General features: G+C 43.9%; 1 protein-coding gene across 5 annotated transcripts in view; it reads right to left on the reverse strand.

Annotated features, from left to right (window-relative positions):
- SLC20A2 (solute carrier family 20 member 2) overlaps positions 1-14962 on the reverse strand; it is a 106657-nt gene that overhangs the window by 4052 nt on the left and 87643 nt on the right. For all 5 annotated transcript variants that reach the window (XM_039235591.1, XM_039235588.1, XM_039235592.1 and 2 more), the window contains 2 exons: positions 7723-7908; positions 6599-6683 (listed from right to left, as the gene is read on the reverse strand). In XM_039235591.1, the coding sequence (XP_039091522.1) occupies positions 6599-6683; positions 7723-7908 (271 nt within the window). The remainder of the gene's footprint in view (positions 1-6598; positions 6684-7722; positions 7909-14962) is intronic.

The raw sequence follows: 14962 nt of genomic DNA on the forward strand, positions 1-14962 counted from the left end.
AACAGTTGTAAATACACGGGGTTGTCGATAATCTGTGAATTTAGGCACACCGTAAAAACATTGCTAACTGTTCTTTTGTGCTAACCAATCACAAAACGAGTTACTGTTGTTTTAATTTGCATATTTTTAATTACTCCGAAGGTTGAACTTCCTTTTATCCATCCAATTTTACTCTGTCTGGTCTTTACATATAAAAATTGTCTCTCCACGTATTTTGCCCATTTACATACTGCAATCTAAGCATGTCCCCTATTTATTTACGTGTGGTCTTTACTGAATAATGATATTAACTGTTAATGCAAATGTATTTTCTCAATTCCATAGCTAGCTTAACCTACCAAATTCACTGGAGTCTCCCTTTGTAAAGTCAGAAGCGAACTCCATAAAATTTCGCTTTTACACCCAGGAACAAAGTGTCTCATCACCTGTGTGCAAGGTCTTGTGCCTTCTTCACACGCACTTACATTTATTGGGATTATTCCAAAACGCCCTTCTTTTTGCTGCAGTCCTGGGGGTGTTCTTGTTTTTATTACATTTTCGTCCCAGCTATTGCTGAGACAAGCTCTAGAGTGCTGTATTTTTTTTTTTTTTTTATACAAATAGTTTATTGTCAAATTAGTTTCTACATAACACTCAGTGCTCATCCCCAAAGTGCCCTCCTCCATGCCCATCCCCCCTCCCCCCCCACCCATCAGTCCTCAGTTTTTGTCAGCATTCAAGAGTCTCTCATGGTTTGCCTCTCTCCCTTTCCCCCACCATTTCCGCCCTTCTTCTCCCCCTTGTTCCTCCGTCAAGTTCCTCCTAATCCTCCTATACGTGCAAACATATGATATTTGTCCTTCTCTGCCTGACTTATTTCGCTCAGCATAACCCCCTCAAGGTCCATCCATGTTGCTACACATGGCCAGATTTCATTGTTTCTCATTGCCATGTAGTATTCCATGGTATAGATAAACCACATCTTCTTGATCCATTCATCTGTTGATGGACACTTAGGCTCTTTCCATGTTTTAGCTATTGTGGAGAGTGCTGCTATGAACATTGGGGTCCATGTGCTCCTATGCCTCAGCATTTCTGTATCCCTTGGGTAAATTCCTAGCAGTGCTATTGCTGGGTCATAAGGGAGTTCTATTGTTAGTTTCCTGAGGAACCTCCACACTGTTTTCCAGAGGGGCTGTACCAGTTTACATTCCCACCAACAGTGTAGGAGGGTGCCCGTTTCTCCACATCCTCGCCAGCATCTAGAGTTCTCTGATTTGCTCATTTTAGCCATAGAGTGCTGTATTTTTATGTGGGCTTGGTCACCGTCGCTGAATTCTAGCGGTGTGTTAGAGATACATGAGGAATTTTCTCAGATGTCTTTTTGGCATATTTCTCAATAGATGATCATATGTTGTTTTTTAAGGGACTGGTAAACCCTATTCTATTGAAGATGTCAGAATACCCTTCTTGGGATTCACTCAACACCTATTTGTTGAGCAGTTATGAGGGGCCAGCCCTGTGCAGGTGCTGCCCTGTTTGGAGCCTGTTTTCCAGTAATCTGGAAAATTACGTTGACACTGCTGAAATGGTCTTTCATAAAATCATTGATACTGCTTATTAGCACTTTAAGTTTTATACTAATATTCATATATGTAAGTATAGCTTTCAATGTCATGTTTATTTTTAAAAAGTTTTTCTTAACGTTTATTTTTGAGTGAGCGAGAGAGAGAGCGAGCGAGCGAGCAGGGGAGGGACAGAGACAAGGAGACACAGAATCTGAAGCAGGCTCCAGACTCAGAGCTGTCAGCACAGAGCCCGACGTGGGGCTTAAACTCAAGATCATGAAATCATGACCTGAGCCAAAGTCAGATGCTTAACTGACAGAGCCACCCAGGTGCCCCTGCTTGTTTATTTTTTAGAATGTTTATTTTTGAGAGAGAGAGAGACGGAGAGAGGGAGGAGAGGGAGACATAGGATCCAAAGCAGGCTCCATGCTGACAGCAGAGAGCCCAATGTGGGGCTCAAACTCATCAGCTGCAAGATCAGGACCTGGACCGAAATAAAGACACTTAATTGACTGAGCCACCCAGGTGCCCCTAATTATCATGTTTTATTAGATATTAGTCAACATCATTAGAGTTTTGATATTAGGGTTATTCAGTAAATGCTTTATAGGACAAAATGAGGTGTTTCCTCTTCTACTTTGTTTTTTTCCCTACATTGTGGAATGTTTATATAATGTGAGAATTAGTCTTTTAAAATGGAAGAGGTGATCTAATTAATCCATCTAGAACTGGAATCAGTTGTGTCTCCTCCTTTTTGCTTTTTCAGGTGAGAAGAATTGTTTCTGGAGAATGTCCTTAGTTTTCTCCTCTGGCTCTGTTCAGATTTTCTACATTTTCCTACTTCTTTGTCAGTATTTGTCATGTAGATTTTTTGCAGAAAACAATTCATTTCACAGAGGTTTCTAAATTCTTCACATATAGCCGCATGGTTTCTTTTATACTTTAAAAATTCCCTTCTCTGTTATGATGTCTTTCTCCTACCTTAATTCCTCTCCTTTTCCTTGATGTGATTTGATATTTTTTTGTAGCCACTTTTCTCTCCCCTTCCCCTTCAGTATTTATTTATTTATTTATTTAATTTTATTAAGAGAGCAAGAGCATAGGTGGGGGGAGGGGCAGAGAATCTTTTTTTTTTTTTTAATTTTTAATGTTTATTTTTGGGAGAGAGCACGAGTGGGGGGGGGCGGGCAGAGAGAGAGGAAGACACAATCTGAAACAGCTCCAGACCCTGAGCTGTGAGCACAGAGCCGGATGTGGGGCTCGAACCCACAAACTGTGAGATCATGACCTGAACTGAAACCAGACACCCAACCAACTGAGCCACCCAGGAGCCCCAGGAGCCCCAAAGAAAGAGAATCTTAAGCAGGCTCCATGCTCAGCGCAGAGCCCGCGGCGCTCATTCTATGACCCTGGGATCATGACCTGTGTCAAAATCAAGAGTTGGAGGCTCGACTGACTGAGCCACCCACGTACCCCAGTATTTTTGTTTTTAAATTTATTTTGCTTTTATAAATATTATACCTTTCTTACTGTTTCCTCAGAATTTTTATTCTACACCTTTTATAAAATCTTTAAGGTCTAATTCTTTTATTTCTTTGCTCAATTAAATCATTTATTAAAGATTGGACTTTTCAACGGAGTATAACTTTAGCTCCCAAAGGTTTTTCCATGTATAACCGCGTGCGCGCGTGCGCGCGCACACACACACAGACAGAGCTTTTTGTCACGAAAGCCATCACTGTAATGAGCAGGGGAGGGTCAGAGAGAGAGGGAGTCACAGGCTGAAACAGGCTCCAGGCTCTGAGCTGGCAGTCGGCACAGAGCCCGACGCGGGGCTCGAACCCACGAACTGCGAGATCATGACCTAAGCGAAAGTCGGACGCTTAACCGACTAAGCCACCCAGGCGCCCCCATCATTGTAATTTTTAAACCCCTTGATTCAACTGTTACTTTAAAAGAACATTTAAAATTGTCCCGGTGATACTTCCCTTTTTCAACACATACTAAATTTATAGTTTAATTTCATTGTGATTAGTGTATAGCACAACTTCTGTTCTTATTTTATAAATTTCATTTTTTACGAATGTTTATTTTTATTTTTGCTAGAGAGAGTGCACACAGGAGAGGGGCAGAGAGAGAGGGAGGGGAACAGAGCATCCGAAGCTGAGTCCACGCTGATCAGGCAGAGAGCCCGACACAGGGCTCAAACCTAGGAACTGTGAGATCATGACCTGAGCTGAAGTAGGATGCTCAACTGACTGAGCTACCCAGGCGCCCCTATTTTCTAAATTTTAAAGTGACTTTTATCCTGGCCTTCTGAATTTATGATTAATTTTTATAAATACTTGGTGATACTTGACAAGAAGGCATAAGATCTGGAGGGTAAAATTCTGACACATGCTTTTTAATTATACTGCTCTCAATCTATTGTCCAAATCTTGTATATTCCTAAATACTTTTTGGCTTCTTCATCTGTCACACACTCAGACATACTAATTTTTGAGTTCTAATGGCTTTTGCCTTATCTTTTTAGTTGTTACATTATTTGGATCACAAGGGACTTGAGTACGATGTCTTCACTACTGATTAGGTCTTTTGTTGGTAATATTCAATGCTGCGTGTATGTAACCTCCTTCTTAATAAGCTAAATGTGTTTCCACTTAACACCATCATCAGGCACTAACAGCAACAGAATTATTGGGAAGGGGGGAGGAAGATAAGTAGGAGAACCAAAGACTAAGACTTAGAAAGTTAAGTTAGAAATTATACTAAATTTTTAAATTTTTAAAATTAAAAAAAATTTTAAATCAGTAGTGTTTCCTCTAAGCGGTTCCAAATCCACAGGCTGGCTGAGTAGTCATTTATGTCACCAACCCCGATGAACAATGTGGGGTGATTGACAAAAGAGAGTAACCCCAAGCCACCCCCACAAGGAATTAAGACATTCTGCATTAACACCACTCCGAATCGCTATAAAACGTTCATAAGCGTGTCCAACAGCGGCCACTGTGTGTTGCATGCTAGGGCTGAAGGCTGAAACTGATCAAGGCTCACAGATGGAAAGAACGAGTAACAAGTTACTGAATCATGCCTCAGTGGATACTTTTATTTTCAAGACTCCTTTCTATTTTTTCAATTAAGGCCTTCAACTTTAACCAGAAGTATTGTCCCAGGAAAATATCTAATGAACTGAGTCCTGTGATGTGAAATACCGAAATGCTTAACACTGAAAGATTTACAGAAAGCAAAACTTTTCATCTGCCTTCTGAGGAAGGCAGCTGTAAGCAAAAAACCTAATGAGCAGGTAGGAGAGGAAGCGGGGAAGCAGGAAAACATCCAACACGATGGCATCTGGTTATGCTTTTATGTGGAGGTCAGTACCCTTCAAATGTTTCCAGATCGGGGCATTGCTCACACAGGGTCCTGGTCTCCCACGCTGGCTGCACCTGCCACATGGGGCCTGCTGCACGGGGAGCCCCTGCTGCAGGAGGGGTAGGGCTCTGCGTGAGGGCGGCTGCGGATTCTTGCCAGCGCCCCGGCTTCTGGGCTTTGTGCTCCTAGTGTGAGGCCAGGCCCAGTGGGCCAGGACCCAGACTTTAGCTACTGCAGTGACTAGCTCTGGGCTTTGACCACCAGTCCACGATCAGTGATACTGGACAGACTGATTAGAATCCGAGTTGAGCTCTGGCTCCAGTCTATTTGATAGCTGACATCCACTGTGGTCTCGTGTTAGAGAGACTTTTTTTTTAAGTTTTAAAATATTTATTTTTTTTTTTTATTTTGAGAGAGAGAGATACACACACAGAGCGTGTGTGCAGAGACAGACACAGAATCCGAAGCAGGCTCCAGGCTCTGAGCTGTCAGCACAGAGCCCAATGTGGGGCTCGAACCCATGAGCCATGAGATCATGACCTGAGCCGAAGTCCGACACTTAACCAACTGAGCCATGCAGGTGCCCCTGTGTTGCTTTTTCAAGAGATCTTTCAACTGGGGTGAAAGAGTGTGCCTTCACTAGGCTTGCTCACATGCAGGGTTAATCACTGAAAAGACAGTGACAGTTATTTGAAAGCAGCCGCAAAGACTCTTCATGCCTACAGAAGAGTTCAAAGCCTGCTTCTCTGGGAGGAAGATATATTTAATAAGAGGCATTTCCTCTCTGCGCCCACAGCCCAGGAAGCTTAAGTTGATGTGGAGTAAGGCGGAAGACAATCACTTTCGTCCCACACGGTTTTGTACTGTTTGAAATATGTCACTGAACGTGTGCTTTTCTAAGTTTTAAATACCCGAAACCAGAAGAGTAACGCGAGGAGCGCACAGCCCTCGTCCTGGGCTCCTGGTGGCTACTGCGCGGGAGCAGGGCCGGGCGCTGCCTGGGTGGGGGACCGTGGGCGAGTCACTTCACCTTTCTGTCTTCAGTCCGCTCACTGGTGAAACCGAGGGAACGTTAGCGCTCGCCCCAAAAGGCTCTTGGGAGGATTAAATGAGTTAACAGTCACAGCAGCCTGCAAACCCCGCCCGCAGGGAGCCCTCGCTGCGTCTCAGCTGAGGCGCACTTGGCAGTGATCAACATTCAGCATCACCGCTCACTCGGAGTTTACTCTAAGGCAGTGCAGCACTCCGCGCAATCACACAGGGAGGAGAGCTGGAACACCGCGCCCTGCTTCCGTCTACGTCCACTGTCAACTCCCAGTCCCCGGCAGCGGCCGGAAGCGAGTGGCAGGCCCCCATCTGGGCCCACGAATACGCTTAGTGTGCACACAACTTCCACGCGAAATCCTCCGTGGAAACGAGAGGGAAACGGGACAAATGGGGAGTGTGAGGCACACGTGGCAGGCGGGAAGCGCGAAGCGGGCGCCACACAAGGCGTCACGCTGCTGAGCACACACGGTCGAGAGGGACGGTGTGGGAAAGCGACCACCCACCTCCCACAACACTCCGGCAGGCCCGGCAGGCCCCGGGGTGGGTGTTGACCACGCACAAGGCGCTGCCAGCTTTTCTCAGGCGCTGGGTGGCGGCGGACTGACCCCAGCGGCCGCGTGGCAGGGACCTACCTTGCAGTGTGTGGTGCTGACAGGAAGTCCGACGTTGGAGGCGATCACCACGGTGAACGCGGAGGCCAGCTCAATGGTGAAGCCGCTGCGGGAGGGGGCACAAGAGACACATCACAGGCGCTCTTTGTATCCGCCTCACTGACACCCCAGGGTGCCAGAGTCTCACCAGAACATTCTTTGGGTGGATTGTTGGCTGCTGACCGGGCCAGATGCCATTAATAGAAAAGAAACTGCTGCATAATGACAACAATTCACACGAAGACTGCATTATGCTGTTTACAGCCCTAAATAGGCTTCTCTTTCTGATATGTTTTCAAAAAGCACACACTGTAGTAACTGGGTCAGAAATTCCTGCTGTGTAAAAAATGCTAAATTAGTCATTTCTAGAGTGGCGAGAAAAAAAACACACTCTTATTTTTAAAATGTGTATTTGCTGCAAAAAAAACTTTTTCTCAGATTGCTAATTTTTCTTCAAATCAATCTTACAAAAGAATCTTTCATTAGAATGAGTTTCAAGGGAGAAAAGCCTTCTTACAATAGGTAGTTCCAAGTCTTAGCTGTAAGGCTTCCAAGTTCTCCTGTAAGTTTTCACCTCACCCCTAACGGATCCGAAGAGGACTTGGCAGAAGCGCCACACGGAGGGCGGGGGGGGNAAGTCTTAGCTGTAAGGCTTCCAAGTTCTCCTGTAAGTTTTCACCTCACCCCTAACGGATCCGAAGAGGACTTGGCAGAAGCGCCACACGGAGGGGGGGGGGGGGGGGGGGGGGGGGGGGGGGGGGGTGGAGACTGAGTCACAGGCAGCCTGCACGGCCCCCACCACTCGCCCTCCAAGGCCTCCCGCTGAGTGTAGACCAGCAGGGGGCGTGGCCGGAGGGGGGCGGGGCGTTCTCTTCCCTGCAGTTCCCTGGAGCTTCTCTGGCCTCCTGAGTCCCCAGCCTCTCCCTCACCGCAGGGCGGTAGCCTAGGTGTGCGGGAAGGAGGGCAAGGACGGGTGTGGACCCCAGCTGCCAGCTGCGCGGTGGCGGTGGGGGGGCGGGGGGGGGGCGAAGGGCAGCACGCCAGGACTTCAGGCACACAGGGTCCGGACGGACAGCCCTGCCGATCCCGCCCGCGCTTCGGCTTACCTCGACGGTGTGATGGGGGTGAGGTCCTTCCCCATGGTCTGGATCACTCTCCTCCCCCAGACCCACAGCCCCGTACAGATTCCAACTCCTCCGTAGAAAAGCAGCCAGACGGGGGTAACTGCTTCCTGCAGGACTGCGCCTTGCTCGTAAATCAGCCACAACGCTACCAGGGGACCAATGGCGTTGCTGGGAGGGAGAAGAAGATGAATGACACAGATATCGTACGCACACGTACACAGCACGCAGTGACTTCCCAGGCTTGAGGAAAGCCCACCTATTTGTGGCTCTGGCATATAATCTCGTGGTGATTAAAATAATTAAATTTTTTATTGTGGTGGAAAAGCCCCCATAAAATTTACTATCTTGACCATTTTAAGTGTATATAGTTCAGTAGTGTTAAGCGTGTTCACACTGCTGTGAAATAGATGTCCAGGACTTTCTCACCTTGCAAATCTGAACCTTTCTGCCCACTGAACAGTTAGTCCCTTTGCCCCTGCGAACCACCATTTTACATCCTGTTTCTGTCCACATGACTACTCTAGGTACCTCAAAGTAGAATCATTCCGTGTGTGTGTTTTGTGACGGGGCTTATTCCACTTAGCACTATGTCCTCACGATTCATCCACGCTGTAGCCACATGTCACACTTCCCCCCCTTCTCAAGGCTGGACGTTGCACGATGTGTACAGACCACATTCTCCTCACGCGTTCATCTGACCGCCGACACTGAGATTGCTCCCACCTCTTGGCTACTGTGAATGATGCTGCAGTGAACATGGGTGTAAAATATCCCTTCAAGACCCTGCTTTCCATTCTTCTGGGTACATACTCAGACGGAAGATTGCTCGATCACGTGGGAGTTCTATTTTTAATGTTCTGAGGAACCTCCAGACCCTTTTCCACAGCAGCTGCACCGATTTACATTCCCACCAACGGCACGCAAACGTTCCAATTTCTCTACATCCAATTTCGGTACATCCTCTACATCTACATCTCCATAACACTTGTTATTTTGTTTTTTTAATAATTTATTTATTTCCTAATTTATATCCAAGTCAGCATATAGTGCAACAATGATTTCAGGAGTGGATTTCTTAATGCCCCTCACCTACTTAGCCCCGCCCCCCACAATCCCTCCAGCAACCCTCCGTTTGTTCTCTATATTTAAGAGCCTCTTATGTTTTGTCCCTCTTTGTTTTTACATTATTTATGTTTCCGTTCCCTTATGTTCATCGGTTTTGTATCTTAAAGTCCTCATATGAATGAAGTGATTCTGTTTTTTTAATAGCAGCCACCTTAATGGGTGTGTGATGTCTTAATTTCTTAAAGAAGCACTGAAATAGCACAAGAAGTGAACACAAAAACCAAGTTCTTTTTCTCTATTTCTCTCCATCTTCATTACCAGCACTGCTGCTAACACTAGCTCCCAGTCCGGGCAGCCATGTCAGGTCCCACATGATGGGACCACAAACATTGTCTCTGTTAGTTCTCAAACCCATCCTGCAGGTAGGTACGGTTACTTCCATTTTATTGATGAGGAAATGGATGCTAAAGTTGTGTCACTGGCAGGAGGCAGGACTCAGGTGCAAATGCCCTTTCCCCTCAACCTGCTACTGTCACTCAGGCTCCTGGCGAGCACATGTGGATGGTTTTGGGGGATACTACAGCTTTTTGAAAAAAAAAATTTAATGAAGACTTTATTCCTTTAGAGCAGTTTAAGGCTCACAGCAAAACTGAGGGGAAGGTAGAGCTTGCCCATTTACCACCTGCCCCACACACGCACAGCCTCACCCATTAGCAACATTACCACCAGAGTGGAGCATTAGTTATAAGTGAGGAACCTTAGGGTGCCTGGCTGGCTCAGTCGGTTGAGTGTCTGATTTGATTTTGGCTCAGGTCATGATCTCATGGTTCATGAGATCGAGCCTCACGCTGAACTCTGCACTGAGATAGCAGAGCCTGCTTGGGATTCTCTCTCCCTCTCTCTCTCTGCCCCTCTCCTGCTTGTGCTCTCTCTTAAATAAACTTTAAAAAAAAAAAAGGTGATGAACCTCCAATGACACATCATTATCATCCGAAGTCCACAGTTTGCATTAGCATTCACCCTTGGTGTTGTACATTCTATGGGTTTGGACAAATGTATAATGATCTGTAGCCATCTTTATAGCCTCACACAAAGAATTTCACTGCCCTAAAAATCCCTTGTGTGTCACCTATTTATCCCTCTTCCCCACCTCAATCCTTCATCTCTTCACTGTCTTCATAGTTCTGCCTTTTCCAGAATGTCATATAGTGAGGCTCATACAGAATGTAACCTTTCAGACTGGCTTCTTTCACTTTACGTTTCCTGCATGGCTTCACAGCTCATTGCCTTACAAGTACTGAAAAAGATTCCACTGGATGCATCACATTTATTTATCCGGTCATCTACTGAAGGACACCTTGGTTACTTCCAAGTTTTGGCAACTGTGTATAAAGCTACTATGAAATCTGAATGCAGGTTTTTGAATGGACATGTTTTCGACTCCTCTGACTAAATACCTAGGAGCATGATTACTGGACCATATGGTAAGAGTATGTTTAGTTTCGTAATAAGCCTCCAAACTGTCTTCCAAAGTGGCTGTACCATTTTGCATTCCCTCTAGCAATGAATGAGAGTTCCTGTTGCTCCACATCCTTGTCAGCATTTGATAGTGTCAGCTTTCTGGACTTTGGCCATCCTAACAGTTACCTAGGCAGTATTAATTTGCATTTCCCTAATGACATGACGTGGAACATCTTTTCATATGTTTATTTGCCTTCTGTGTATTTTCTTTGGTGAGAGTTCTGGTACGGTTTTGGGTTCATTTTTTAACTGCGTTGTTTGTTTTCTTATTGTTGAGTTTTAAGAGTTCTTTGTATATTACTATTTTATCAGTAATATTTGTCTTTTGCAAATATTTTGTTTCTGGCTTGTCTTCTCATTCTCTTGACACTTTCAGCATTCAGAACGTTCTAATTTTAATAAAGTCCAGTTTATCTAGTAGGATTGTGCCCTTGGTGTTGTATCTAAAGAGTCATTTCCACACCCAAGGTCTTCTAGGTTTTCTCTTATGTTATCTACTAGGAGTCCTCTAGTTTTTCACTTTATATTTAGGTTTGTGATCCATTTTCAGTTACTTTTTGTAAAGGCTGTAAGGTCTGCATCCAGATTCCTTTTTTTTTTTTTTTTTTTTTTTTTTTTTTTTTTTTTTTTTTTTTTTTTTTTTTTTTTTTTTTTTTTTGCACATGGATGTCTAGTTTTTCCAGCACCATTTGTTGAAAAGACTCTTTTTGCTCTACTTTATTTCCTTTGCTCCTTTGTCAAAGATCAGCTGACTATATTTATGGGAGTCTATTCCTGGGCTCTACTCTGTTTCACTGATTAATCTTTTCTCTCACCAGTACCACAGTCTTAGTTCCTGTAGCTATTAAGTCCCTGATGTTGGGTCCTTCAACTTTGTCCCACTCCTTCAGGACAGTGTTGGCTATTCCAGGCCTTTGGCCTTTCTTTATCAACTTCACATTCACTTTGCTGATATCCACAAAATAACTTGCTGGGATTATAGTGAATTTATAAATCAAGATGGATAGAACTGACATCTTGACAATACTGAGTCTTCCTATCCTTGAAAATGGAAAATCTCTCCATGTATTTAATTCCTTAATTTTATTCATCAGCTTTGCAGAAAAATTTCACTATGTGAATGGTTTTCTGTTTTTAACTTCAAATGACACTTGTTCATTACCGGTATGTAGGAAAGCAAAAGACTTTTGTATATTAACCTTATATTCTGCAACCTTGCTCTAATTGCTCATTCACTTCAGGAGTTTGTCGATTCTTTTCAATTTTTTACATAAATGATCATGTCATCTGCAAACAAAGACAGTTTTCTTTCTTTCTTCCCAATCTGTATACCTTTTATTTCCTTTTCTTTTCCTATTGCATTAGCTAGAACTTCCAGTACAAGCTATAAGGGAGTGGTAAACAAGGACATTCTTGCCTTGCTCTTGATCTCACTGGGAAAGCTTTGAGTTTTTCACCATTAAGTGTAATGTTAGCTGTAGGTCTTTTGTGGATATTCTTTATCAAGTTGAGAAAGTTCTTTATTCCTAGTTTACTGAGAGTTTTTATCATAAAGAGGTGGTGAATTCTGTTAAATGCTTTTTTGCATCTATTGTATGATTGTGTGATTTTTTCCTTTTTAGCCTATTGATGTGATGGATTACATTAACTGATTTTTGAATGTTGAAGCAGCCTTCTATATCTGGGATAAATATCACTTGGTCATGGGGCTCCTGGGTGGCTCAGTCAGTTGAGTGTCCAACTTCGGTTCAGGTCATGATCTTAGCCCCACATCGGGCTTGCTGCTGTCAGCATGAAGCCCACTTTAGATCCTCTGTCTGGCCCTCCTACCAAAATAAATAAACATTAAAAAAATGTAGATTATTTGGTCATGGTGTTTTAATTCTTTTTATATATTGCTGGATTCCATTTGCTAGTTATTTTGTTGAGGACATGTACATCCATGTTCATGAAAGATATTGGTTTATAGTTTTCTTTTATGTTAATGTCTTTCTCTGGTTTTGGTAATAAGGTAATACTGGCCTTATAGAGTAAGTTAGGAAGTATTCTACTTCTATCCTTTGAAAGAGATTATGGAGGATTGGTATAATTTCTTCCTTAAATGTTTGCTAGAATTCACCAGTGAACACATCTGGGCCTGGGGCTTTGTAGTTGGAAGGTTATTAATTACTGACTGATTTCCTTAATAGGTATGGGCCGATTCAGCTAGTCTATTTCCTCTTTTGTGAGTTTTGGCAAATTGTGTCATTCAAGGAATTAGTCCTTTTCATCTAGGTTATAAAATTTATGGGTACAGAATGGTTCATAGCATTATCTTTTTAATGTCCATAGAATATATAGTGAAGTCCTGATTTCTGATATTAGTAATCTGTGTCCTCCCTTTTTTTTCTTAGTTAGCCTGGCTAGAGGCTTATCAACTGATCTTTTCAAAGAATTAGCCTTTGGTTTCAGAGATTTTGTCTTCTGATTTCCTGATTTCAATTTCAATGATTTATGTTCTAATTCTTATTATTTCTTCTGCTTACTTTGGATTTAATTTTCTCCTCTTTTTCTAGTTTCCTTGGGCAGGAATTTACTGATTTTGTAAATTTGTTTTTTCCTAATATATATGTTCAATGGTATAAATTTCCTTTTTAGCACTGCTGCATCCCATAAATTTTGATGGGTTTTCATTTTTTTAGATTTATTTTTGTTTTAGAGAGAAAGAGTGTGTATAAGTGAGGGAAGGGCAGAAAGAGAGGAAGACACACAATGTGAAGCAAGCTCCAGGCTGTCAGCACAGACCTCAATGTGTATTCTTATTTATTTATTTATTTATTTGTTTGTTTGTTTGTTTGTTTGTTTGTTTTTGAGAGAGAGAGAGACAACCCGAGAGCATGCAAGGAAAGGGCAGGGTAGAGAGAGAGGGAGACACAGAATCCAAAGCAGGCTCCAGGCTCTGAGCCCAATGCAGGGCTCGAACCCATGAACTATGAGACCATGACCTGAGACAAAGTGGGACACTTAACTAACTGAGCCACCTACACACCCCCCAATTCAGACTCTTAAAGCCTCTCACTGGGCTCCACACCCCCAGTGGACCCTGCTTAAGATTCTCTTTCTCTCTCTCTCTCCTTCCCTCCCTCTGCCCCTCTCCACCTGCTCACATGCTCTTTCTCTCTCAAATGAAAAAACAAACAAGCAAAAACAAAAACATTCCTCATTTCTGCTATAGTGTTATCTCTAGTATTTCTTTCTGGTTCTTTCTTACAGTTTCCAAATCTCTGCTGACACTGCCCATCTGTTCTTGCATGCAGTCTCCTTTATCCATTAGAACCCTTAGCATATTAACATAGTTGTTTTAAATTTCCAATACAATCATCCCGACATCCCTTTCCATGTCTGGTTCAGATGCCTGATCTGTCTTTTCAATTGTGTTTTTAGTCTTTTGGTATATCTTGTACTTTTTTCTTAATAGCCAGATACCACATACCAGGTAAAAGGAACTGCTGTAAGTAGGGCTTTAGTAAGGAATGTGGTGGTGAGGTGTAGCAGGGCAGGGAAGCATTCTTGAGTTCTATGGTTAGATCTCTGTCGTTTCATGAACTTCATAAGTATTTCTCAGGTTTTCTTCTCTCCCTTTATGTAGGACAGGGTGGCTTAAGTGGGCTGGAGCTGGGTATTTCCCTTCCTCCAGGTTAGACTGTGATAATACCCCTGCAGGTTAGGCTTTGGTTAACTAGTTTCCTCTAGGAGTTAGGGTTGTTAAGAACACAGTGCTCTGGGTACATTAAAATGGTTACTTTCCCTCTCCCTGTGATGCAGGCAGGTGGGGGGTGGGGGAGTGCTCTCTGATTTTCACTGAGGACGTGGTAGAGCTCCTAGAGGTAAAACTGACCATCCTGTGGGGGGCCCTCCCACTGGCTGTCCCTGGAGTCTCTCCGGACTAAGAACTCATCTTTGCAGTTCAGGCTCTCCTCCCCAGCACTGGTTCCCAGAGCGGTTTCCACTCGTGCGTCCTCCCTGACTCCCTGTCCGTGTCTGTCTCTCCTGTGCCTGCCGTGGGGGCAGCGGCTGCCCTGTGTCCTCCTCTCTCTTACAGATCCAAGAGGAGCTGTTGATTTTCAGTTTGCCCACTTTTTTACTCATTATTAGGATGGACTGACAACTTCCAAGCTCCTACGTGCGGAACCACACACAGGCTTTCAACGACGGCCATCTGCAGCCCTGGGTGCCCCTTCTCAGCCCACTCTACACCAAGTAGTCAGAGTGGAGACCGAGCGTTGGAAAGAACTGGCTCTCAGGTCTGCTTCTCATTAGCTGTGTGATCCTCTGCAAGAAACGTCACATATCTGAGCTTCAGATTCCCTGTCTTTGAAAGATACCATGTATGACCTCAAAGGACGGACTTAAGATGGATTAGAAGAAGTTATAAATGGTTCAGCACTGAGGCCTGGAATAAACTTAATAATCTTTTGTTAAAGGAATAGAAACCTTCTCTTCACGGTCACATTACTTCCAGAACTTGCTTTTTTATCAGATCATATCCGTGCTCAGAAGCCTCAAAACCAGACCCTAAGCTGCAAACTCGAAACTCTGGCCACCTGTAGCAGGCACTGCCTGGATCTTCCTTAGGCCCTGAAATACGGTTTTGGGG

Source organism: Hyaena hyaena, unplaced genomic scaffold (genome assembly GCF_003009895.1).
Source record: "Hyaena hyaena isolate Hyena2069 unplaced genomic scaffold, ASM300989v1 scaffold_100, whole genome shotgun sequence".
Lineage (NCBI taxonomy): Eukaryota > Metazoa > Chordata > Mammalia > Carnivora > Hyaenidae > Hyaena > Hyaena hyaena.